General features: G+C 43.8%; 2 protein-coding genes and 1 long non-coding RNA gene across 3 annotated transcripts; 1 reads left to right on the top strand and 2 right to left on the bottom strand.

Annotated features, from left to right (window-relative positions):
* Positions 1 to 392: 392 nt before the first annotated feature.
* Positions 393 to 24,624, bottom strand: LOC311023870 (sodium bicarbonate cotransporter 3-like). Its single transcript, XM_084025975.1, has 25 exons — positions 24,448 to 24,624; positions 19,105 to 19,186; positions 16,743 to 16,883; positions 16,521 to 16,659; positions 16,249 to 16,409; positions 15,132 to 15,320; positions 12,715 to 12,821; positions 11,624 to 11,781; positions 11,421 to 11,508; positions 11,031 to 11,177; positions 10,836 to 10,939; positions 10,411 to 10,585; positions 10,104 to 10,237; positions 4,373 to 4,618; positions 4,193 to 4,298; positions 3,493 to 3,654; positions 3,109 to 3,222; positions 2,591 to 2,752; positions 2,264 to 2,515; positions 2,075 to 2,143; positions 1,814 to 1,987; positions 1,601 to 1,732; positions 1,352 to 1,431; positions 1,166 to 1,273; positions 393 to 868 (listed from the first exon to the last, which is right to left on the bottom strand). The coding sequence occupies exons 1-25, from the start codon at positions 24,490 to 24,492 to the stop codon at positions 787 to 789; spliced, it is 3,357 nt and encodes a 1,118-aa protein (XP_083882101.1). The 5' UTR covers positions 24,493 to 24,624; the 3' UTR covers positions 393 to 786.
* Positions 5,776 to 9,071, top strand: LOC311023879 (complement C1q tumor necrosis factor-related protein 4-like). Its single transcript, XM_084025989.1, has 8 exons — positions 5,776 to 5,977; positions 6,331 to 6,381; positions 6,585 to 6,713; positions 6,892 to 7,171; positions 7,754 to 7,842; positions 7,923 to 7,973; positions 8,460 to 8,588; positions 8,697 to 9,071. The coding sequence occupies exons 1-8, from the start codon at positions 5,839 to 5,841 to the stop codon at positions 8,978 to 8,980; spliced, it is 1,152 nt and encodes a 383-aa protein (XP_083882115.1). The 5' UTR covers positions 5,776 to 5,838; the 3' UTR covers positions 8,981 to 9,071.
* Positions 17,297 to 19,085, bottom strand: LOC311023891. Its single transcript, XR_014598249.1, has 2 exons — positions 18,107 to 19,085; positions 17,297 to 18,024 (listed from the first exon to the last, which is right to left on the bottom strand). It is a non-coding gene; the product is annotated as an uncharacterized lncRNA (long non-coding RNA).
* Positions 24,625 to 25,287: the final 663 nt, after the last annotated feature.

Here is a 25,287-nt window from a genome sequence, read left to right as displayed (position 1 = left end):
ATACAAAGTACTTTGTTTTGTCTTTCTATCTGCTTTGGCTGCAGATGAATGTTGAATAAATATATACATAACGAGTGCCGCATCGTCTTGTATTTGATATCATGTCACACAGATGAGCGAGATTAAATACTAGTCACATTGTGTACATTTACTGCAGCGATCAGGGTCCACTTACTAATGAGGTCACATGACAACGAGTGAACTTTACTGATAAGATGAGAACAGCAACAAGGTAAATAAAGTGACTGTTTGTAGAAATACTGCCTTTATTATTTCATGTTCGTGGATTCATTATGTGATTATTGAAAGACATATCTTGACGGAAGATTAACAGATCTTCAGCAAAAACTCCTTCAACGAGCTGAGATCCCTTTGAATCATTAAAGATCGTCATCTTCAAACTGATTTTATTGAAAGGATCAGTCGGCTGCAGGCAACAAGGTGATCACACACACACACATGTATACAAGTTAGACCAGCATGATGGATTCAGTAAAAACCTCATCTGCTTTATGAAAACAGAAACATTTAAAATGATAATATTTAAACTTCAGGTGTTTTCAGCAGCTTCAGCAGCCAATCACAGCGCAGCAGAAGACAGCCTGAGTGAAACAAGTGGCGGCCATATTTGCTCCCGGTGGTGGAGTCTCTGTGTTTCACCATAAAACGATGAGAAAATAAAACTTGAGTGGGAGAAAACCAGGTGAAGCCTGATTGGTTGTCCCACGTCCTTTCACCTCGGAGGGGATGGCGTCCCATCAGCAGCCTCTTCCCCCAACAGGTGCATCATAATGACGTCTCCGCATCCACGAGTCTCCGATCGCCCTCGTTCTCCACGGTGATCTGGACACTCGGTAGCTTCTCCCGGCTGAAACAACCACAACGTCGTTTTATTTTATTCATCTATCGATACAAGTTCTGCACATTGAACGACTCCCACATAACCACTTAAAGAGGAACTAAACCTTGCTTTCATCAGCTAGTACCAACTAATTTAAACCAATAATATCATGACATCCATCAATCACTCTTTGTTTGTGACTAAAGATGCCTCCATATAACAGCAACATGAAATCGGAATAGCTGGTTTCAACCAGTAGAGGGCAGTCACTATGAATATTTAAAACATGTAGAAATCAAATACTTTACACTTAAACGTCCGTACCTGTTGCTGCGTTTTATAGCTTTGCTACTGTCAGAGTTCATGGAAACTGATTTCCAGATGCCACTTTTGGCCATTTCATCGGAGATGTTGACCTCTGATGGGTCCACGCTGCACAAACACACACACAGAGACATGACGTTACTCTCTGTCCACAGTGTCCACAGTGTTCTGATGTCAGCCACTCACCGCCCCTTCAGGTTTGTGATTGGGAAGTTGAGGTTGTATGGCGGCTCAACATCCACATCTTCCAGCATCCGCCGAGCGTCCTGGAAAAAACATACAGTCGAGAGGAGAGAAGCAGAGTAACGTTGTCGTTAAGATTTCAGTTCTTCATAGCTGGCTAGTTGGCTAGCTAGCTTGTTCATCTCCAGACCTGGCTACTTACTAATTGGCTTGTACATCTGCAGAACAAACACCGCTTCTTTAGCATCTCACCTCCGTCTCCTTCTTCTTCTTGTCGTCATCCTTCTTCTTCTTGCTCTCTGGGATCAGGTCGTCCAGCCAGCTCATCTCTCTCTTGGTGAAGCAGAAATCCAGAAGCTTTCGGATGAAGACCAGAGCCAGGACCTGCACAGCAAGAAGCGACCGGTCAAAGTGTCACTACGATAAAAACATGCTCTCTGGGTTGTCCCTCGCCATTTGCCTCACCATCATTGGGAAGACGACAGCGGCTGCTGAGGCCTTGATGGCCCAGAGGACAATGAGACAGGACAGCTGCACCAAGGTGAAGACGTGGACCTTCCAAAGGGGGACGTAGCGCAGGTAGATCAGGTCCGTCTGGTGTTTGGCAGGCATGCCGAACAGTTTGATCCGGTCGAACAGCTGCAGGATGGACAGATGGACAAGGCATCAGAGACACAGACTGATGCGGCTGTAGCAGGACAGATGGACAGACTGACACAGACAGACCTGAATGCCTTTGAGTGAGGACACTCCCATGTAGAGGAAGACTCCATACAGGACAGGCATGGGGATGAACTGAAGAACAGTAGGGCATAAATACAAGTCTTAAGAGACATTTATCAGTTGGATAGACGGGTCTTCAAGCACAATCAGGGTGTCCTCCATCTCCCTGAGGACCACAGCTGTGATGTTCACCTTGAGGGCTGAGGTCATGAAGACGGAGCAGCCCATCAGCACGAAGATCATGAAGCCGGTGACTCTCTGCTCGATGATACCCAGAAACTTTGGCTGCTCGCCCGGCGCCGCGCAACCAGACTCCAGCTTCAGACTGTTGACGTGGGAGATGGACAGCACGGTCGCCGCCACGAACCACGGCAGGCCCATGATGGAGCAGATGCCCAGCATCACCCCCACCACCAGAAGGTCCAGGTGGTAGCCACAGCCTTTCTGCAACCAAAACGCTGTCCATCACCGAGCTGCTCCGTCACGAGACAAACCTTTAGAATGGTCTGCTGTCCTTACCTTGAGTTTGTTCTCCTTCCTGTTCACAATGACGGCGGTGATCTGCTGGTCCATGAAGATCAGGATGGTGCACAGCAGAGCAGGGACGGCAGCGGCCAGCAGCGTCCACCAGGGGTTTGGTCCCAACGGGGAGATGAGCCACCCTCGAGTGTTGGACGTTGGCTGAAGGACAAAAACAAAAAAAGGTCAGTTAACTAGCTTTTCCCTCCAGAGCGGTCTAGTTGTGGAGACGCACCAAAAGCCACTTGGAGGTGTACCCAAATATAGCCATACAGCCATTTTGAATTTGACCTTTTACACACCGTTTTCTAACAAACTCCTCCTACAGATTCACAATTCATCCATGCAATCTAAGCTTGAAGTTATGAAAATGTATCAAAATCCACTTTCATAACACATGAAACCTTCAGGGAGGCATCGTTGCACTCCTGCTTCCTACAAGGTTCATCCCTGCTTGCAGCTTCAATTACTATTAAAAGAGTATGGATTTATTTCATATGACACAACAAACGTGTTACCTCGAAGCGGTCGGGTACATTGAGTTTGGGTGAAGGAATTCCCACCAGATAATCCAACAACACCATGATCATGATGGTGAGGAAGATGGCGAAGTCACTGATGGTGGATCGAACCTGAAGACACAAACATTCTCTTTCATTATCTCCTGGCAGAGATAATAACTAAAGAACATAATGATGACTATGAAAACTGTTTCAGGAGATTGAATGACTGTCGGAGGGGCCAGCAGTTTAAAAACGGACAGACCAGCCCAACATCGTGAGTTTATAAGAGACATGTTGATGTTTAAAGCACAAGATGAGGCAAATAGTTGATTAGAAATAAGCAGCTACACAGCGAGACATATGATTGTGTCCTGCTTAGACCTGCGTCCTGTCTGGTACCTTGGTGGGGAAGTATCTCTTGGTCTTGAACTGTTTGAGGAAGGCGGACAGGAAGAAGGTAGTGAAGAAGAGGATGACGGACCAGAAGAGGACGTCGGGGACGTAGGGACCATCGTGACTGCAGGCCGAACCCACAAACTCCCCGTGAAGATTCAGACAGTCCTGGAGACACACAGAGAGAGACGGACAGATGTCTCACTGCAGTTCTTCTAAAGCCCACTAGATGCTGCTGTGCTCTGACTGGATTGAAATGAATGGGAAATCCTCCAATGCTTTTCTACAAATACAAAGTCAGTTTTAGACTCACTGAGCTTCTTCCAACGATGTTTAGAGTAGAATTAAATAATGCGGTTTGTAAATTTGATTCTGTGGAAATGTAACATCATTTTATTTACAAAGTTGAACATCTGTCATTGTTCACTAAAACCAAAAGCTCAATGACTGAACATCAGCCAGATATTATTATTATTATGATGATGAACAGAAAATACATTCAATCTGATATGTTTCACTACTTTGTTCACAGCATTTTATGGAACAAGTGACACATTAAAGCAGTCAACTAGCAGACAGTTAGCAAGTTAGCTAGCTTGGTTTTGTAATGGTACGCTGGTTACAGAAAATGCCAGTCATCCGTCTCCACCGATAGAACAATAATACAGTTTTCAGCTTTGCGCTGTTTGTGTGTTTGATGTGAGACCTTCACTGACAGCTCGTCCCACTGGATGTCTCCTGAACTCAGGTTTTTGTTGGTCCAGGACTGCAGGACTTGAGCGGAGGCGTTTGCAGGCGGAGAACACTGACACCTGTAAGACAGCGGCAACATGTAGATGTGAGTCACTGGAGAACAACTAGGCCTTTGCCTCCGATCCGGTCTTACCTGTAGAAGGTGAGGTTGTCCAGCTGGTTGTGCATGTTGACGGGGTAGAGCTCTCCGAGGTGAACCAGCTTCTCCAGAGCCTCGTAGATGAAGATGATGCAGATGAGGGAGGCAAAGGCCTCCTCGGTGAAGCGGGTGATGTAGCAGACCAGAGAGCTGGCGTCGGTGGCGACCAGCAGAAGGCAGAGGAAGGCGGTCCAGAGTCCGATACTGGTCCTCAGGGACAGGTAACACAGACCGTAGTCACTGAGAACAGATGGGAGAGTCACATCAGTAATTTAAGTTCAACTTCATGTCGGGACTCTAGGCCTCATGTTGGGAACAACAGACGGGCCTTCCACTCCAGTTGGCTTTACCCGCTGCTGCCGTGGAAACCAGCACGCTGTTACCGCCTGACGAGCCAGGATTCAGCCAGGACCGTGCTGAGTGGGCTTTAACATGGCGAGACGTCGGAACAACAGAAAGTAAGAGGCTTATGTCTGGGCAGAGACACAGTTAGTTTGTGTATTTTGATTAGGTGATAATATTGTTGTGTGGGACCGGAAGTTTTTTTAAGTTTAAAGTTGAAGTTTTTTTCAGTTTTAAATTAAATGTTTTAAATAAAATTTTAAGTTTAACATTTACATTTTAAATGTAAGTTTAAATTTTTTTAAAAACATTTTTAAGTTTTAAAATGTTCTGGAGAGAAATCTATCTAGAAGCTAACGGATGATGTAATCAGCAGGAATGTGAAGTTTTGAGATAGATTTGAAAAGTTTTTCATCGTTTTTCATTGATCCGCTGTAACTTATCATTTAAACTGACCTGATGTGAGATGAACTCAGTGAGACTGTTTCCACACTCCGGTGGTCTGTCCGATAACATGGTCTGCCCTCTGGAATTACCAAGCACTCATCTCAATACTCAACAATCAGTAACCAGATGTTCAGAACATTTAGGTTTATCTAAATGTTTGTTTACTGTCAAATAAACACACAAAAAATACGGAGGTCAAAGGTCAGAGGCCGAGCTGACTGCAGAGACGTCAAAGAAGAGCAGCTGAACAATGTGACATTAAAGCTAAGGAGTACTTACTAACTAAACACCACCCAGGTTTCATCCATCATGGCTGAAATAACCACTATTGCCGTTTTGTACATGTTGTCCCAGCCTGGAAACCAAATGCTGTCTTGTCTGGGTTCATCATCCAGAGGTGCTAGGTGAATTTCCCTAAGCTGGATTCACTGGATCTAGCAAGATACATGTCTTTGCTAAAGTTAGGTTTACGGTCATAGTCATTTAATTAACTGTAGTGGCGTCTCCATAGCAACGTGTTGATGAGTGAGGTGATCCTGAATGCAGCGCTGCAGACCAGAGTGTCCTTTCGACCTGGGTTCAGTCTGCAGCAGCAGCTATCAACGTCCCTTCAGTCAACACTGGCTCTATAAAGAGCAGCAGCCTCCCAGTGTTTCATCACGTCCCTCATCATGTCTCGCTGTATCCTCGTACTGCTGCTGGTGACCCTGGTCTGCCTGACCTGGTTCGGCTCAGCTCAGCCTGTCGACAGCCGGACCGAGCTGAAGATGGTTCAGGACGCCCTGGAGGAGCTGAAGGCCGAAGGACAAGGTGGGTCTGCATCTCATACGACTGACTGGACAGCGTGAACGGACACCATGTCGGATAATGACAGAATATGTGAAGCAGATCGAAGGCAGTCACTCAAGGTTCAGTTTCTCCTCTCCATCAGGTCTCTTAGAAAACATGACTAGATTAACCTGTTACTGTGTTCTCAAGCCAAGACCTGGAAATCACACCATAAATGAATATGACAATATCAAATTATTTGGTCGAAATAATATAATTATTAGTATTCTGTTTATTTTCTTCTCTCTTTGCTTTCCTGTAACTTTAAACTGTGAGATTTGCTGTTGGAAAGAGTTCACTTTGTTTCTAACTTTCTTCTCTCGACTCGTCAACAGCGATGAATCAACGCTTGGAGGCAGCTGAGAGGGAACTGAAGAGAGTCAGAGGTGAGAAAAGGAGCTGTAAATACTGCTGTCTGAAAACACCAGGGACTCATTCTATAATGCTAGTTTAACTAATAAGCCGGGCTGATTTCTGTTCAGTCAGGTTTTGGACTTTGAGTCCGACTTTTCATAGCTCACTTTATGGAACATGCCCCAGATATTATAAATGACTGCCTAAAACTAGAGGGCATTATTTTGTTTTACAGAAACACCTAAAGTTGCATTTGCTGCCTCACTGGGAGGAAATGGCCTTGTGAAGACAACAAGCGGCAACAAAGACCTCATCTTCAGGGATGTCCTGACCAACGTGGGCGGGGCTTACAATGCTGAGACTGGTAAGACACAAGATTCCATACACATTTCCTGCAGATCTTCACTGGATGTCCAGAAAATGTTCCAAATAAAACCTGACTGAAGTCTTGCTTCATCCACTGATGATGAGTAGAATATAAACATATATTAAAGCACAAAAGGAGAAGCTGGAGAACCTTGTAACCTTGGTTTTCCCTCCAGGTGTGTTCACGGCTCCGATTCGTGGCGTCTACTACATCCGTTTCACCACCAACAGCCCCACCAACTTCCCCATGAGTTCTGTGCTCTACAAGAATGGCACTGAGATCCAGCTGATCGTCCACGAGCAGCCATCCGGCGAGGGAAGTGACACGGGATCCAATGGCGCCGCTCTAATGCTGGGGGCAGGAGACATGCTGAAGATGGTGCTGTGGCACAACACTCAGATCTGGGACAACAGCAACCACCACAGCACCTTCAGTGGCTTCCTGCTGTACCCCATGTGAGGACCACTCAGGTGTTACTATAGCATATGCATATGAGACCATTTTTGTGGTGGCATTTGTGCTGGTGCATGATGATCATCGGTATCCTACACATTAGATGTGATGCACAGTGGCGTAGAATTTTATGGAAACAATTTGTTGTTGGGGTGTTCCAACAAAGAAGCTGTCCATAAAAATGAGGAAAGAGAGGAGGAGGCTGGCTAGGCTACTACTGACACCACAAGTGTGTCAAACAACTTCTACTACTACGACCAACTTCACTACTACTACTGCTACTACCAAAACAAATACTACCAACAGAACTTCTATAACTACTACCACAAACATCACTACTACTACCAAAAACACCACTGCTACTACTACCACCAACATCACAACCACTAGTACCACAACTTTTACTAACCCCATTACTGCCACCACCAACACAACTTCATCACAACATCAGTGCTTTTACTCACACCGACACTACAACTACCACCAACACCAACGAGGCTACCAACTACACTGCTTGTCTTTGTGCTCAAGGGTGGACGAACCTCCTAAAAATGGACACTTGTCTTTGTGTCGTTGCATTATAGGGTGGAGGAACCTCGGACACAGTTTGATGCTGAAGCCGAACTGAAGACTCTTCAGGCTTCAGTGAAACAGCTTCAGACAAACAACCTGGGTACATCTCAATGTCCGCCTCTATTTGTTAGAGACTGAATACTTGTAATTCATCAGGTAATCATGTCTGTGTGTTTGTAGGAGTCAAAGAAAGACTGGAGACCACCGAGAGGGAGCTGAAGGCCATGAGAGGTCAGTCTCTCTTCTGATAACAGTGATTCCCCTACAATGTTTTAGGAATGCCGGTGCACGTTGCTATCGAACCCCCGCCAGGCCAGGAAAGGCCAAAATAAAAATGTTCAACTGCCCAAAATAACCAAATGTTAGGGATGCACCAAGAGTTTTCCAATTGGGTGAGGTTTCTGTCTTCTTCTTTCCCCATGGATGTCCATTTGTGTTGTATTTTTGTACTTATTTCTCCAGGGAAGTACTTCTGCTCTATGGAACCACCACTACCAATACTATTACCACCATCACTACTATACTAGTACCACAATCACGACCACTGATACTACTACCACCATCACTACTACTGATACTGCCACCACAGTCAAGACTACCGATACACAGCGTATATAATGTTAATGACTTTTAACTCAGAGCAACAGGTCAATGCCATTGTTATTTCTGTTTTATTAGAATGTACAGTATATACCCATCGGTTCTGTTTTTCTTCAGATGTACCCAAGGTGGCGTTTGCAGTTTCTCTTGGAGGTAACGGTCTCCAGAAGACGACATCAGGATCCAAACCGCTCGTCTACAAAGATGTCCTGACCAACATTGGACAGGCGTACAACTCTGAGACAGGTCAGTTCACTGTGTTTGTTAACCTTCCTCCTCCAGGTTTGTTTACTGTGTTTGTTAACCTTCCTCCTCCAGGTGTATTCACTGTGTTTGTTAACCTTCCTCCTTCAGGTGTGTTCACGGCTCCAGTTCGTGGCGTCTACTACATCCGTTTCACCGCCAACGCTCCCAACAACTTCCCCATGAGTGCTGTTCTCTACAAGAACAACGCTGAGATCAAGCTCATCGCCCATGAGCAGGCCTCTGGCGAGGGCAGCGACACGGCATCCAATGGCGCCGCCCTGCTGCTGGAGACGGGAGACAAGCTGTCCATGCAGCTGTGGCACAACACTCAGATCTGGGACAACAGCAACCACCACAGTACCTTCAGCGGCTTCCTGCTGTTCCCCATGTGAGGTTGTGGACGGTCTAACACTCTTAAAGGCCTGAGAGGACATATCCGCGTCTCCTTTAATAAGTCTCATTGGTTCAAATAAAGAAAACAAAGCCCCACAGATTCCACATGTTGTTTTGACTGCATCTTTAAATATAATGCACATGCTTTGTGTCATTTTGGACATATTTACCAGAAATTCATAATAGCAGTTTTGGTGTCTTTGAAAAGTTCAACCTACTCTAGAGTTTTGAAACAAAACATTGACCTTATCATAACATTGACCATCTTGATCAAAGGATTCTGACTTGCATAATGCAACCAGATGCATCCTGGGATTTATGGCATACTGTGTCTGACATATACATTTACTGGGACATAATAAATCTGTCTCTGGTTGCTTTTGAAGACATACATTGTTCTGCAAACACATTTAGGGATGCAACCAACAAATAGTTTCTTAATCAATAGATTGGTCTTTAAAATGTCAAGAAATAATAGTAAAAAATAAAATACATTAGCAAAATATCGCTAAATATTCAGTTAACAATGATAGAAGACTAAGGAATGCTGAACATTGTCATCTTGGTGGCGCCAACTCTACCAACTGAGCTATCCGTCGCCCCCAAAATAACGCTTTTATGTAATAGTTACAAAACATTTTTCAATACAAAAAGCTTTTTCAATACTCCCAAAAAAAGAGAGAATAGAAAGATGACCACAGCTGATCCAAAAACACATGATGAGCATGATGATCTCATTGGTCAGGATCAGTATGACATCATTATGACAACACTGTCTTCACACACATCAGTGAAGACAACGCAGACGTATCAGAGGAAAACCAGATCTCAGAGGCTACTAGCAGCTATGAGACAAAGAATCAGGAGATAATGGAGCAGGTAAGCTATTGTCATGACAAAACAAGAGAAGACATTTGATGAGGGACGTTGTTGGCCTCTGATGGTCATTCTAGGACTTCTTGTCTTATTTTATGTTTCATTAAACCAGTCCTAGACGATTTCACAGTCAAAGGAAACTTTGACCAGGACGTCTCAGTTCATGATGAAGACCTGTGGGACAGTGCCACATTGCTTCCACTCTACCAGCAGGGGTTTATGGAAAATGAGATTAATCAGACTTACGTGCAGAACTTGAAGAGGATCTTCTCAAAAACCAGAACTGGACCAGTGCTACCGAGGATGGTGAGAGGCTGTCCAGCAAATAGAGAGTAGGCCACACCGGTCAGAGAGGCCCCAAACAGAGACTCTATCGCACTCTATGAGAGAGAGACAGAGAGAGAGAGAGAGAGAGAGAGAGAGAGAGAGAGAGAGAGAGAGAGAGAGAGAGAGAGAGAGAGAGAGAGAGAGAGAGAGAGAGAGAGAGAGATAGCACGTCAGTAATGTTGGGCAGCCCCTTCAGCAGGACTCTGGGTTCTGGTCCGGTTCTTACTATGTTTCCTTTGGTGGCTTCTCCCAGCAGACCTCCGAATGTGATGACAGGGGACATGCAGGCGCAGTACAGGAAGAGGACAGACGCCAAACACTGCAGGTTGACGGCGTCTCTGATGTCACTCCACAGGAAGGGAGCTTTCCTCTGGATATCTTTTACCAGACCTCCAAAGATCCTGATGGACAAGAGGACAGGAGATTCATATCCAATTTGCTGGCCGATATGGTACAGATATAAAGCATACATTTCTAATAGGTGATGCCAGAAATAATCCAAGAAGCCTCTTGGACACGAGGCGAAACGCCTTCGAAAAACCTGAAGCAAGTCCCATTGCCTACAATTTTTCAAGTTTTCAAGGGTGCCAATTAAACTTAATTGTAATCCCTTTATTAACATGCTGCTAGTTTAGTCTTCTTTAGTCTCACCTCCCTGTCCTCTGCAGCTCTGGTCCTGCCTGATGCGCTGCCTCCTTGGTGATGTCACAGCCGTGGGCAGAGCCATTAGGGGCCGATGCCATCTTTCTCTTCTCCTGTAGAGGAGGAGGAAACAGGGAGGTGAACTGAGGACAGACAAGACGGCTGTAAATGTTTCACATCAGACCTCAGTTGTGGTGGTCTCACCTGAGACGGGACACTCTTTGGGGGTTCGATGCGGATGGTGGGGTCCCACTCGCCTGGAGGAAGCACAGTGACCTGATCCAGGAACTCATCAATCCCTGACAGCAGGTCGGTCCTGTCCTTCGCCTTGTAGGCGACGTCGTGGAAGATCTAGCAGAGAGACACGTCAATTATAATTATATATGTGTATGATGAACGGTGTCATTTATTGCTGAGCATTAGACACCCCATCAGACATTTCTTAATAATAATAATAATAATAATATAAATGAATATAGCGCCTTTCAAGGATCCCAAGGGCTCTTTACACACAATATTCTTAGTATTTGTTTTGTTGCTGTAACAAAATTCCATCCATCCATCACTCCATCCATGCTAGTCCTATAGTCTTACCTCGTCTGTCATCAACGTGGCGATGGAGCGTCCGATCTCATGGTACTGTGGACCTTTTCCAAACGGACCGAGCAGCAGGAACAGAAACCTGGACGGACAAGAAGACAATGAGCAAAAACAGAATGATCCACAGTAGTTAGTTTAAAAGGACCATGCCAGTGTTACTACATGTCATTGTGTGTGTGTGTGTGTGTTTTGTGGACCTGGTGGGCACCGGCACCTCTGTGAGGCCGGTCAGCAGCATGGCAGGGGCGAGCCTGATGAAGGCGATGATGGGTCGCTCCAGGAAGTCGACTTCACCCACCAGCACGTTGGAGGCTTCTGCACCCGGAGGGATTTTCTTCATGAAGTTCATGTCCACCTAAAACACACACAGGCTCAACACACTGATCCGAACACTGCAGCCTGTAGAGGGTCTTTCGTAGCAGTCTGTATGGGGGTGTGAGCAGCAGCCAGTAGGGGGCGCTACAAGTCATCCATCACACCTAAAGCCAAGCGAATTCTTGCCTTGCGTTAGTTAGCATTGGAGTAACTTGAATTACCAATGAAAGTACTTAAACTATGACGATCGCTGTTGGAATTCAGTTCCATCCAGTATTTCTATTCGTTATTGTATCAGCTAATAAATAGAACTTATTGATTTCTGCCTCAGAATCCCGTATTGCTCTAGTAGAGTCATGACTTACTTCACAGTAATGACAACATGATGCAACATTCAAATACAATTAGTCAAAAGGCCACTGAAGCATCACAAAGGATGGGAGTCATACAACATCAACGACAACACACATGTACACACATGTACACACATGTACACGGAGCAGCACCACCGCACGTCACTGATTGGTCGACAGGTGAACAGACTTACGACAGGCTTTCTGCCGGCCGCAGGCAGCAAACAAACACAGTCGCAGTCCTGCCGAGAAACAAACAAGCCGTTGTCCAGACCACAAACAGAGTCTCTGATTGGCTTCAGGTTGAAACGGACCAATTAGCTAGTCTAACGAGCCTCACATGACTGACAGCAGCTTGTTTTATTCAACCATTTGGTTTTCTGTCACTTAAAATCACGAGACACGAAAAAATAATCATATTCCAGCTCCATGAAATTGAGAGTTAAAGATCTTCTTACTTCCATCGTTTATTCCAGTATTTAAGTGACTTCCCTTTACAAAGACGTTTCCATTGAGAAAGCGGTTGCATAAATCACAGCGCTGCTTTAAGCAGGATTAATGCACTGAAGAAAAACCTCATGTCACAGAGAAGAAGAGCAGTAGGAGGAAGCAGTCTTTACCCGGCTGAAGTCCACAGTGCTGTTCTCCCGACTGCCTCCGTTGATGCGACTCTCGCTGTTCTTGCTGTCGAGGTTCCCTGGAGCCGATTGAGGGGACGCCAGCAGACCTGCAGAGACATCATTCATTCATTCATACAGTGGAAAGAAAATTAACATGATGGTTGTTTTTTATTTAATCCTGAAAGTGTCTTCAGGAACAACACAAAGCACAAGTCATCATCTGGACCACAGGATGATGTATTAACTAGTATAACATTCGATTAATATTCGGCATGCTTACAAATGTCCTCAAATAACTAAAAAATGTGTTTTCATTTTAGTCTTGTGCTCTGTGAGGTCCATGACAGCAGATGAAAAATATCCCCTGTTAATAAGTCAATAAAACAACAACTTTGAGCTGAGGTTTCCACTGCTGAGAGTCAGAAGCATCTGATTTAAACCACATGGCTGCTAAAGACTTTGACCTGAACAATTTCAGATCATTTGTAAAGATGGAAAACTGGACAGTGTTCCAGAAGTCTACTTTAAAGTTTACATTTTAAAGATAAAACATGTTTTTGATTGCTTTAAGTTGTAAATTAAGACTGTACCAAACAGTTGGAGTGTTCGTTCATAATGAATAATAAACTCTGAATCAACATTTTAATGCTGCACGGCTATTTTTGTGCATGACTATTTATTCCTTTTAAAGCTGGTGATTCTTCACATTTTCTGACTATTTATTCTGTTTAAAGCTGGTGATTCTTCACATTTTCTGACTATTTATTCCTTTTAAAGCTGGTGATTCTTCACATTTTCAGTTAAAGATCAGCTCCACTAATACTATCAGTATTATTCTATTCATAGAATTAGATTCCTATGGTGGCTCGATTGTTTCAGGATCATGTGATCCAAAAAGTTCCAGTATTCCTTAATTTAATTTAATTTGGTATTGGTTTTAACATTTTAAAATGTATTTACAAGCTCAGGCCTCAGACAAAGTGGTTTTATTATTAATGTGAAAAATAACTGAAAAGAAAATGTCATTATCAAAAAAAGAAACAGGTTCACTTTTTCAAGAGTGTCTCTGCTCAATTCAATTCCATGTTATTCATAGAGTCATATCACAGCAAAGGTTATCTCAGGACACTTCCCCCATAGAGCAGGACTAGAACACGCTCATGATTTTCAGTGTATATTAATTTAAGAGTCCCAACATCACCAGGACAAGTGTTACAGCGCCACATAGTGGAGAGAAAAAAGTGTTAACTGATTTAACTTCTCGAGCACACTAAACAATTATTGATGCTTTTAATTTCCTCTCAGTTCATGTTTTCTTCGCAGCATTCTGCTCTGTTCCATTAGTCGTCATACTCAATGACTGCTTCCTGAGGATTAAAGTTTCGAACCCGTCGGCTTCAGTAACTTCAGTAGTACTCAGACGACGATGACGATGAGGAGACCTTCACAGATCACTAAAAAAACACTGAAGGTGTTACTTCACTTCGCTTGTTTAAAAGTGAGTAAGTTTGAACTATGTGAGCAGCAGGCAGGAGTTAAGAGTTAGAGATAAAACACTGCTGTTATTTGAAGTCTGTATCAAAAACAAACATGCACACACACAGCTGTATATTATACATGTTGCATAAGATGGCTCCCTATGTTCACTGCAGGTTTCAACATGATGGAGTTTTAGGATTAATCAGCAGAATTTGAAATTCCTCACTAGCTAACAGACAGGATTCATGAGTCAGGATATTAAAACACCGACTTGACACATGTTGGCATTAGTTATTTACTCGCTGACTCGGCAGAAGTGTTGAGGTTATTGCTGACCAGCAGTACTGCTGATGCTGAGGGCAAACAACAGGCTTCCGGACAACATTATTAATTAACTGATAGGTTCATGTTAACTCGTCACACATGAGTCCCAGGCAGCATCCAGTCGGATCCAGAATCCAGTCATTACGACTCATACGCAAAGCCTCAGTCTACTAAACACAAGTCACTCAACATGATGCCATGCACCAATCGGATCACTCTGCTACCTCGACCAATCAGGAAAGAGGAAACCAAAAAGGAGTTCTTGAAAACAAAAATGACATAAAAAAACAAGAGAGGATCATTAAAATATTATTTAAAAAATGGTCAAAGTCTCAACATGTCCCTTTCAAAAGGGTGAAAATCCCTGTCTTAGAGATTTAATCTAACACAAAACTGAATGAAGGGTGACACTCAGTCCCACAGATGCATCAGCACCACAGACAGAGCCATAGATGTAGTTACAGGCTGATCCCATCAATGCGTTAAAATGCTTAAGATTTGATTAGAGACACAATCCACCAGGAAACTAAAGGATTGGACCATCCTGCAGATCTATATTTTATATATATTTAAAAAGGTGAAGTACAGAATGACGAGAAGCACCGTGGTCTCACCGTTGCGTTCCAGTAAATGGGGGTCAGAGTGTTTCTTGCCTATATCAGCGAAGGATCGAACCAGAGGGATTCGGTTGCTCAGCTTCTTCTCGTTCTGATGGTGGTGCCGCCTCAACATGGCCTCCTTCACCTTCTCTCGAACGCCCTCCTCCAGCTGTCCTGATGCCAGCATGCTGTCAATCACCATGTCTACACATGAGGAGGGACAATGGTGGGTACATGTATGATTAATACAAGTTACATAGTCTGAACACACATTTCACAGCATTCAGGTCACTTTGAAAACTTCAGAGTGATTTTCACCAAGAAACAAATTAAAGTGAAATTTACGTCCCAGCCCTGGTTCAAGTAAAAATCTTTCAGTCTGGAACTTCACATCCAGGACCACCATGATGTTCCCCATGGCTCAACACTGGGTCCTCTTTAATTTAACCTCCATTAATAAGGGAACATTGTGCAAAATAATTAAGTTAGCTGTCAGTTAGATGCAGATTAAAAAATGTATTGTACTCTCAATGATTGGATGAGCCTGAACTTCCTCAGCAGATCAAACTGAATTACATGTCTTTTAAAACCAAAAATAAAGTAAGAAATCATTTAAAAGTCACATCAAACCAATAAATAAGGATATTAAGGTGCGGACTGTCATCTTAAAAACCAGAAGACGCATATCCCGACATAAACGTGATCTCCCTTCTTCTGGGGCGGCTGTGGCTCAGAGGTAGCGAGCCGTCCTCCAATCAGAAGATTGGTGGTTTGAAACCTGGCCCCAGTCCGCATGCCGAAGTGTCCTTGGGCAAGAGACTGTGCCGTGGGTGTGTGAATGAGATTAGATTAGATCCTGATGTGCAGGTGGCCCCTCTGCCATCAGTGTATGAATGGGTGAATGTAGACATGTAGTGTAAAGTGCCTCGAGTGTTCAGAAAGACCAGAAAATCACTAAATAAATGCAGGTCCATTAGCCATTCTGATCGAACCATATTCTTTCTCATGTTATACTCTGCATTATGTGGAGTGCTCCTTGTGTTTCAAGAGAGGCAGTAGCTACACAGTCTATGAACGGACCGACATAGCTACACCGAGTTGAATTGACAGCTCTTAAGTGCACATTGCTCACCTGCAATCTCTTCGATTGTGTTGGCCCTCATGTCGAGCAGCACAGTGCCGTTCAGGATGCAGGAACGCAACTCAAACAGACTATGAAGGGACAGGGTGGCCACATACGGTTTACTCCAGCGTTCACCGCCGTCCTCCACGTCCTCCTCAAACTTCAGCCACCTGAAAACACAGACAGAGACTTAACTTTACCCCAAGACACAGTCTCAAGTCACGTCAGGTCTTAAATAACAGCCCAGTGTCACAGCAGATTGTGAATGAAAGTGTCGTCACCTAGCCGTCTCCTTCCACTCCTGGAAGTCTCCGTCTCTGAAGGTGATCTCGTCCAGCTCGGTGAACAGGTCGTGTGGGATGTGCTCTTCGTCGGTGTCCTCCATCCCGAGGATGAACTGGACTCTTTGAGATGGCGTGTCTGCAGAACCACAACAACTGACTCTTTAGTGGGTAAACAATCGGTGACAATCAGTGTGTGGGCGTGATTAATATAGGACGGACCATATGAGGGCGACTCTCGCCCATCCTCCTGGTCTGTGCGGTCCCGTCGTTTCCGGTGATGTCGGTGTCCTCGATGACGGTGACGCCTTCGACTCTCTCGACCCAGAGGAACGTGAACGCCAACGTACACTGCTCTGTGACCTGAAGGGGGTTAACAGTCACTAGGATGATCAGGAAACCTTCTGTTTTCCGAAATGATCTAATATCATCACAAAAGAGAAATTAGACACCACGACCAAGCTAAACTTTTGATCCAAAATCCTTGAAAAAAAAATGTTATGGACTAACTTCTGAAGGTTGCTGAGGGTCCTAAGATCCGGCTTTACAGTTTTTTCCGATTGCTAGCAGGCACAACTGAAGTCACATGAGCAAAACTCTAACCACAGTCTGCATTACCAAGAGTCACCTCAGTTCACATCAGCTGCAAAACTCCCTCCAAACAACACAACTGTTCACACACGTCTCAAAACAGGCTCAGTGCAGCGAAACACTTTGAACAATCGTCATGGATACCAGTTTTTTCATAGTAAACAAGAAGGACTGACAATCAGCACTTTGTTTAAAAATCTATTTTTATTTTGTCTGTAGTAAATAAAGTTACCAAGGTACATAAAAATAACAGAAATGTGGGGCTAATCCTGCCTCTCTCCAGCATCAGGCCACAGGTTTTCGTTGACATCACATCGGATGTCCTCTCTTGCCATGTACCCGGGGAAGAACCCCCTGGAGTGCCAAATCCATTCCTGGCATTCCTCTGGACTCGTGTACCCACATCCGGCAGTCGTGGCCTCCAATAGAGACATTTGGTCATGTGGGTGGTGATTGTAGACTTTGCACCTCCAGGCAGAAAAAAACTCCTCTATTGGCTTGAGGAAGGGGGAATATGGAGGCAAGCACAACACCATAAATCTGCGATGTGCTTCAAACCACTCTGTGACAGCTGCAGAGTGCTGAAAAGCAACATTATCACAGACAATGACAAAAATGTGGCAGTTTCTGACTGGTTCCCCCTGTTCTGTTGGCACTAGCTGAGTGTAAAGCTGTTCCAGGAATGCTTAAAGTCTTTGTGTGTTGTATGGACCAATGAGTGGAGTGTTGAAAAGCACACCATCATTGGCCATTGCAGCACACATAGTGATATCCCCCCCCCTTTGGCCTGGAACCACAGTGGCCCTCTGACCTATAATGTTCCTTTCTCTGCGACGTGTTTTGGCAAAGTTAAACCCAGCTTCATCTTAAAATACAAATGAATGCGGTGTTTCCATGGCCTCCACCTCCATTACTCTCTGAAAAACAGTAAATTCACAGTTTTAGTGAAGTAAAACACTGTTTCTCACATCATAGCTGTGCATGCAACCTTAGACATCTTATCTCGTATTTGCTCTTTTACCCGTTCACCGTTTCTCTCGAACGGTACAGTGTGCAACTATTTCATTTTAATTTGGCATTTCTTGAGAACACGAGGAATTGTTAATATCAGTATCAGCCAGCACGCCATCTTTAATCTTGCGTTCTTTGCAGATTGGGTTGCCCCCTCAACCCTGTCTCTGATTGACAAGACGGTCCATCAGTGTTGCCCTTATTTCATCCGAAACTACAGCTCTTGGTCTTCTTCGATGTCCTTCTCCACACATCCATGCTCTCCCTGCCACTCTCCTCCCTCCACCAACCTGTCTTCCTTGATCCATTTCCAAAAAATAGTCTTTCTGAGCATGTGTTCACGAACCTGCTTAGGCTTTCAGCTGAAATTGCAGTGTTTGAAGGTCACCAGTCTGAAATCATTCTGTTTTGAATGTGTGGTTTACAGTTTTGGCAGCGGTGTGTTTAGCATTTGAAGTAAGTGCTGTAAATCCAGTGTTGTGCAGGTTGTGGTTAAAGCCAGGAGAGAAGCGTGTAGAGTTTTGAAAAGTGAGTTCAAGCAATGAAAAAACGAGCTAGAGTTTGGTCCACATGAACCACTGCTGCGCAGACTGTGGTTAGAGCTTTACACATGTGACTTCAGTTGTGTCCGCTGTCGTTTAGCAATCTAAAAAAAACTGTAACCCCAAGCACAGTACTGAGACCTCGTTAGTCAAAATAACAAATGACATTCTTACGCCATGTTCACATCAGACGCAAAGTGTATTTTATTCGCTTGAGTTTGATCAAGATATTATTCGTGTATATTGGCTGGATAATTTGTCCTGCTTTGTTAGGTCTGACATTAATACGGCAGCTGTAACATTAAGACCAGATAATTAAATAACAGTGACTGTCTTGTGAAACGCCTCAATAGGCTGCAGTATTTTAAATGACACAAGACTGCTTTATTGTGTTATTATCATAATTTTGAGAGAGAGAAGAGAGAGATCACAGGACTTACTCTCCAGTTCTTCCTTCTCAAAGTTTGTGTTGAGGTTGGAGCTGGTCTTCCCCTGGTCCAGGACCGCCTCCTCATCGTTGCCCTGCAGCACACAGACCAGACCAGAACCAGAACAGAATCAACAGCCAACAAACAGGAAGGACACATGTCTGTAAACAAAGCAGGTTTCAAAGATGTTTTATGAGCGTTCAACACACTTGTTTGACCTCAAGGATTCACTAGACCACCACCTAACCACCAATGTCATGATCCATAAATAAATTTACTAGATCATCCATAATTATTCCCCACAGCTCAATGTAACCAGATGGAGTCGAGAACTACAAATATTCAGGTTATTATTAAGGTTTCAAATCCTGACCTGAAAAAATCAAGCTTCTGTCAGCATCTCCTTGTTATTTTAATGTTGATTAAATGGTTGGTTCCCCTGAACTGTGCAGCTGCTGCATCGACACACTAAGACTGTCTGGATTCACCCAGAGACGGGTGATTCAACACAACAGGAAGTGCTCTGAGAGCTGAACATCAGGACTGGACTGAGACACTCAACCAAATAAATAAACGATTACTGTTCAGTGGCAGGAAGTAGGATGACACACAGACGCACACACGCTGTTTTTGGCGTGTGTGTGCGTGCGTCTGACAGGAAGTGCAGCTCCATACGAGTTGATTGTAGCTCTGCTGTCTGTTTGTACAGCAGCATGATCACTCACACACACTCACAGAGAGAGAGAGAGAGAGAGAGAGAGAGAGAGAGAGAGAGAGAGAGAGAGAGAGAGAGAGAGAGAGAGAGAGAGAGAGAGAGAGAGAGACCCCCCTATGGAACCATGAAGACACAAGTAAACAATCACTAGACCAGTTTAAGCAAACAAAGCAGACCACTTTTATCCACAACAACCCACATTTAATGAAGTGGACACAGGAGACCTAGAGAACAGAGTTCCTGAGCAGGTAGAGAACAGAGAACCCGAGCAGGTAGAGAACAGAGAACCCGAGCAGGTAGAGAACAGAGTTCCTGAGCAGGTAGAGAACAGAGAACCCGAGCAGGTAGAGAACAGAGTTCCCGAGCAGGTAGAGAACAGTGAACCAGAGCAGGTGGAGAACAGAGAACCCGAGCAGAACAGTGAACCAGAGCAGGTAGAGAACAGTGAACCCGAGCAGGTAGAGAACGGAGAACCCGAGCAGGTAGAGAACAGAGAACCCGAGCAGGTAGAGAACAGAGAACCTGAGCAGGCCTCTATCTGTCCTGGGTGTGTGATTTTAACATCACCTGCTCTGGTCAGCATTGACCTTTGACCTCCAATTTCTAATCAGTTCATCTTTGAATCCAAGTGGACGTTTGAGCCAGGAGACTGAACCACTATATTTTCATTTATTAATTTTTTTTTTGATTGGGTGATGACGTCATAAAATATGTGAACATAAATCTGATCACTTTTCAGATCTGATTGTCTATCATTTATGAAGCTTTCTGAAGTTAGACCTGCAGCTTGAAGCCAATCTTTAGACAATGATTCATCAGACATGGAAGAGGAACCAAAGAAGACAACTGGAGAAAGAAACAACCAGAAGAGATAACATGGTGGAGAAACTCAGCTTAAAAATAAGTTTTGGCCTGAAGGGAAGATCAGTTCTCAGATTAAAAGCATCCAGAGGAAAACAAATGGAAACACAGCGCAAATATTTGAGTTGAATTCTCAAATCTAAATGACTGGAAGTTTATGTAAATATTACAAGTACTAATATTTGAAGTATTTGGTTGTTCTGATCCGTCACCGAGCTCTTTTCCTGTTCAACCATCTCATTTCCTCAGATGTTTCATGATGAAGTACATGTCATTCATCCTGTAATGTTACTTTAACTTTATTGATAACCAGCAGCAGATACATACCAGTTCTCTGTTCACCCTCTGACTGGCGATATCTCCCCAAAAGTCACCCATAACTTCACAGTCCACTGTGTCACATTCACTTCCAGAGAACACTCAGAAAATGTCCAAACAACAGAAGCACTGTGCGTCAGTGAACGCCCCGCCGTTTTAAAATCTGTGTCGAAGATGAATGGTTAAGGTCCTGTATGTAAATACAGATGCTGTGATTTTAGAGCAGACTATGTTGCTTCACTGAGAGCGAAAGGCAGGATGGAAGTCTGCAAAGGCAGCAGGAAAGAAGAAGATAATACAGGAGGCGGGGTCTATGATGGACCAGAACATAGCAGAGCAGAACAGTGACTTATTGACCACAACTGAAGTGAAACACCACAGAAATCATTAACTACTAACACCCGACTTCAACTACCAACACCTGACTTCAACTACCAACACATGACAACTAAACACATTATTTTCCATTTTTAGAAACAACAATGTTAACTCTGGTTCCTCCCTGTTCATGATAGCAGTCCTTCTCCATTCAGCTCTGGAATTCTTATGATAATCAACAACAAGCCACAACATGAGCAGCACAGAGAACATACACTGTATAAACACATGACCTTTCCTCCGGGCTCCAAAAACCACAAACCAACAACCAAATACAGACACAACCCTCGACTGTCAGAGACACAAGGAACAAACTTTAAATGTCATGTGGCAGATGTTCAGCACCAGTTGGTTGCCCTAACGTCCCCTCTTATCAGCTCTGAAGAAAAATCTACAGTTTGAGTCTTGGGGGTTGTAATGGAAGAGGTATGTTATACATTTAAAGTAACTTTCAAAAAGACTTAAACAGCAGAAAAACTGAACTCAACTGAAACTCACCTGAAGTACTTTTAAAACTAAAACTTCAAACTCTAATAATTCTGTACATTTACAGTTGTCTCTGACAATGACTGACGCATATACACTAGTTTGATTTTTTCCTTAAATAGCTGGGACATCAAGTCCAAAGTTAAGACCAACAACTCCCAACTCTGGTGCCAAGTCCAGGCAGACAAGTCCAAAGTCAGGTCCCAAGTCAAGACCAACAAGCAGCAAGTCAAGTAACAAGACAACTTCAACAAGTCCCACGTTAAGACCAACAAGTCTGAAGTCAAGACCATCAAGTCCCAAGTCAGACCCCAAGTCGAGATTCAACACACCCCAAGACAAGATTCAACAGACCCCAAGACAGGACCAACAGGCCCCAAGTCAAGACCAACAGGTCTAAACACCCTCTGACTGGCGATAAACACTATACTAATCACACATGTGTGCTGTGAGCTGCCATTACACTTACTTCCTCTACAAGTTGACAGATTGTCAGTTTGAGGTTTGACTGGGGGCCTAGATAATTTTTTCTCAAATGTCAAATTGCATCAAACTATCAGAATAGCTCTGCTTTCTGAACGCATAATTCATAATCTCTGAATGACAGGAAGGGGTCTAGTGTTGTAGGACCAGACTTAGAAGGACCCGTGTTTGAGAAACCCCTCACATTTAACCTGAAACACTAATCCTGGCAGGTTCCAGCACCATGTCTGACCTCATGCTGCTGCTTCAGATCAAAGAGACTAATAAACATTGTTTTATTGTTGAGGTAAAAACCTACAGAGAGCTGCACCAACAATAAGCAACTCCATCAGCTCTGCAGCGTCACATTGTTGACAGCTTCGATGGAGAGAAAAGCTTCACCTCTACAGACAGGAAGTTGCCTGCTAACATGTGTTAGTGATAAAGAGCAGCGACAACGCCAACAGACTACAGATACACAAAACTGCCCATTTTACACTGCCTTTCCATTGTGGGATTATCCCTCCTTTTGTCCTCGTGCCGTTATTGTGAAAGGTCCAGAAACAGAATGGGGTGTCAGAAGGCTTTTTTCCACCGTAATCACAGAAAGGAGAGCGGTTGATATGCTGCGATCGCACGGTTTATAAAGAACTTTAGTTTGCTTAACACATCTTCAAAATGTTGCCTTCTGTTCTGGCTCCATTCACAAAGAGGCCGGCTCGCCTCTGTTGCGGCTGTGTGACTACCTCCGTTGACGTCTCAGAGGCGTAACGATTCACCTCTTTGCGTTTCAGTACCTTTCAAAAAAAAAAAGAAGTGATACTCCCGCAACGAAAAGGCAGCGTAAAAGGAGCCAGAGTGGTTCCTCCTCTGAGCAGCAATGAAGGTCGTCTCAGAGGAGAGCCCACCTCGGTGTGAATGAGGAGAGCTGGGAAGCCGACGTACGAAGACGTGTTATGTGCACGACCCGCCACCCACTCCTAAACCCACCTAAAAAGCTCAAAACATTGACCCAAAGAAGAAGAAGATAGAAAGCCAGTAGTTGCTGCACAAGGCCGCCATTGTTTGTACGTTGTTTATGATGCACAGCAACTTCATTAGCACTTGAAGAGTCGTGTAGATGTGCACCACTAGCAAAAGAAACTCTACTCAGTTCATCTGCCATTGTTGTTTGGGTGTGCAAGGGTAATCGTATTTCCGATGCTTATATAATACTAATAATTTTGTAGTCCATCCATAATATTGACTGCAGGTGATGCCAGGTTACAAGTATGTTGTTATCATTGCATCTTCACCTGTGAAACTCTCTCTCACCGCTTGAGCTCGCTGATAGCAGCATGGCTTTATTATTCACTCAACTTATGTCCCGTCTCCATGGTTACAGCAGCATCCAGCGTGATGGCGGGTATACCCTCTCATTAGAACATGTGCTTTGCTCAAAGGGCACTTAAACATTAGTTTGACAGAGCTTTAACCGAGCTTTTGATTAACTTTTTGTGGTGATGATAATGTGTCTGAAGTCGTCTGCTGGCACACACAAGAGAAACAAAGCTAAACAGAACTCCATTCAGTACTTTGCTTAGTTAACCCGCTGTATAAAGCATTTAATAGGTTATACCAAAACGAGAGAGCAGCGTATTTCGGCAATAGAGAGAGAGACAGTAATAGGAGCCAAGCAAACACTCTGAAATGTTATCATAAAGACTATTGGACGTGATGTGATGGATACCGAATGCACGGCTAGATGCTTACGACTCAGGTCGACTTTTAAAACGTAGTTTAGAAGCTACACACATTTGACGGGACTATGGGTAACAACAATCCCCACATTTCCTAACGGGTTACCGTACGGTTTCACTTCTGATGAGAAACGGACGCGCATCGTTACTTCACTTCCTGGCAGAAGCGTGGTCCCCCAAAACAAAAGAAGTCGGCTGCCAGCCGTTGTTTCCCCACCAGGGTTGATAACCTCTCCGTTCACAAACAGACATTTTAAACTTCTCAGTTTTTACGTGGAGCTTTTTTTTTTCTTTTCTCCCTTTCTGACACCATGTTAAGAAGAAGCCTCCAGTCTCAATTTCTGAGATAATTCACAGCTAGCCGCTGGCTAACAGGTACACTTAAGGGGAACTTACAGATGCGAGCAGCGGTCTCATCTGCTCGCTGTTGTCTTCCTCCATTTCCAGAAAAAGTTGTCACGTCGTCTTCTTCTCCGCGGCAGCTGAGAATTCATCCGCGTGAGGCTTTAGCTAACCACCGCCAGGTCTCCTTCTTTTTTCTCCTGCCACTACTGTAACAGTCTCGAGGAAGATACTCCAGCTGCAGAGCCCGCCTCTTTTTGATTGACAGCTCAGCCCTCCATTGAAGTGGTAGTGATATTTTTGCGTTGACCAATCCCCGAGCCGGAACGTGTAGTGGGCGGGGCTAACCGGCAATTACTTTTCTAATTCAGTCTGTTTGTTAGTGAAACAAATAACTTTATTATTATTATTATTATTAAATACATCAAGTTTGTACATTTAACATATGTTTATATTTATATACATCTTTTCAGATTGTTTCCAATAGTTTTACACTTGTTTATTATTTATGGACACAATTCTTTTATTTATTAGTTTGCAAATTCCAATTCCGATTAATATTTTACTTTGCCTACATCTACTCAGATATAAATGAGTTTAAATTCAATTAAAGCATGTGCAGGAGAGAAAAAGAAGCTACAAGAGACAGAAAGACTGTGACAAAAATTAAGAAAATATATACTTCAATATAACTGGGAAGTTACAGATGTGTGTTTATGATGGGTATTAAAAGTTTAAAAAAAGATGATTTATTATTTAATATATAAAAAAAAAAGCCTTGAATTATTTGAAGGAGGGGAATAACTATAAATAACTAAAATAAAGAGACTGCTTACTGTATTAGAAGTAGTTTGTGGTCTAATCACTACAGCTGACAGGTGCACCTGTAGGGGG

Source organism: Eutrigla gurnardus, assembly GCF_963514095.1.
Source record: "Eutrigla gurnardus genome assembly, chromosome: 14".
Lineage (NCBI taxonomy): Eukaryota > Metazoa > Chordata > Actinopteri > Perciformes > Triglidae > Eutrigla > Eutrigla gurnardus.
Note: the sequence above shows the minus strand (reverse complement) of the source record. Positions and strands in the feature narration are given on the sequence as shown.

Excerpts from the sequence above, each read along its gene's own strand:
- LOC311023879 (XM_084025989.1), top strand. The coding sequence starts at position 5,839 with ATGTCTCGCTGTATCCTCGTACTGCTGCTGGTGACCCTGGTCTGCCTG. Across the intron at positions 5,978-6,330 it reads GCTGAAGGCCGAAGGACAAG|CGATGAATCAACGCTTGGAG; the intron begins GTGGGTCTGCAT and ends ACTCGTCAACAG. Across the intron at positions 7,974-8,459 it reads GGAGCTGAAGGCCATGAGAG|ATGTACCCAAGGTGGCGTTT; the intron begins GTCAGTCTCTCT and ends GTTTTTCTTCAG.
- LOC311023870 (XM_084025975.1), bottom strand. The coding sequence starts at position 24,492 with ATGGAGGAAGACAACAGCGAGCAGATGAGACCGCTGCTCGCATCT. Across the intron at positions 3,655-4,192 it reads GGGACGAGCTGTCAGTGAAG|GACTGTCTGAATCTTCACGG; the intron begins GTCTCACATCAA and ends GTGTGTCTCCAG. Across the intron at positions 1,274-1,351 it reads ATCACAAACCTGAAGGGGCG|CGTGGACCCATCAGAGGTCA; the intron begins GTGAGTGGCTGA and ends GTGTTTGTGCAG.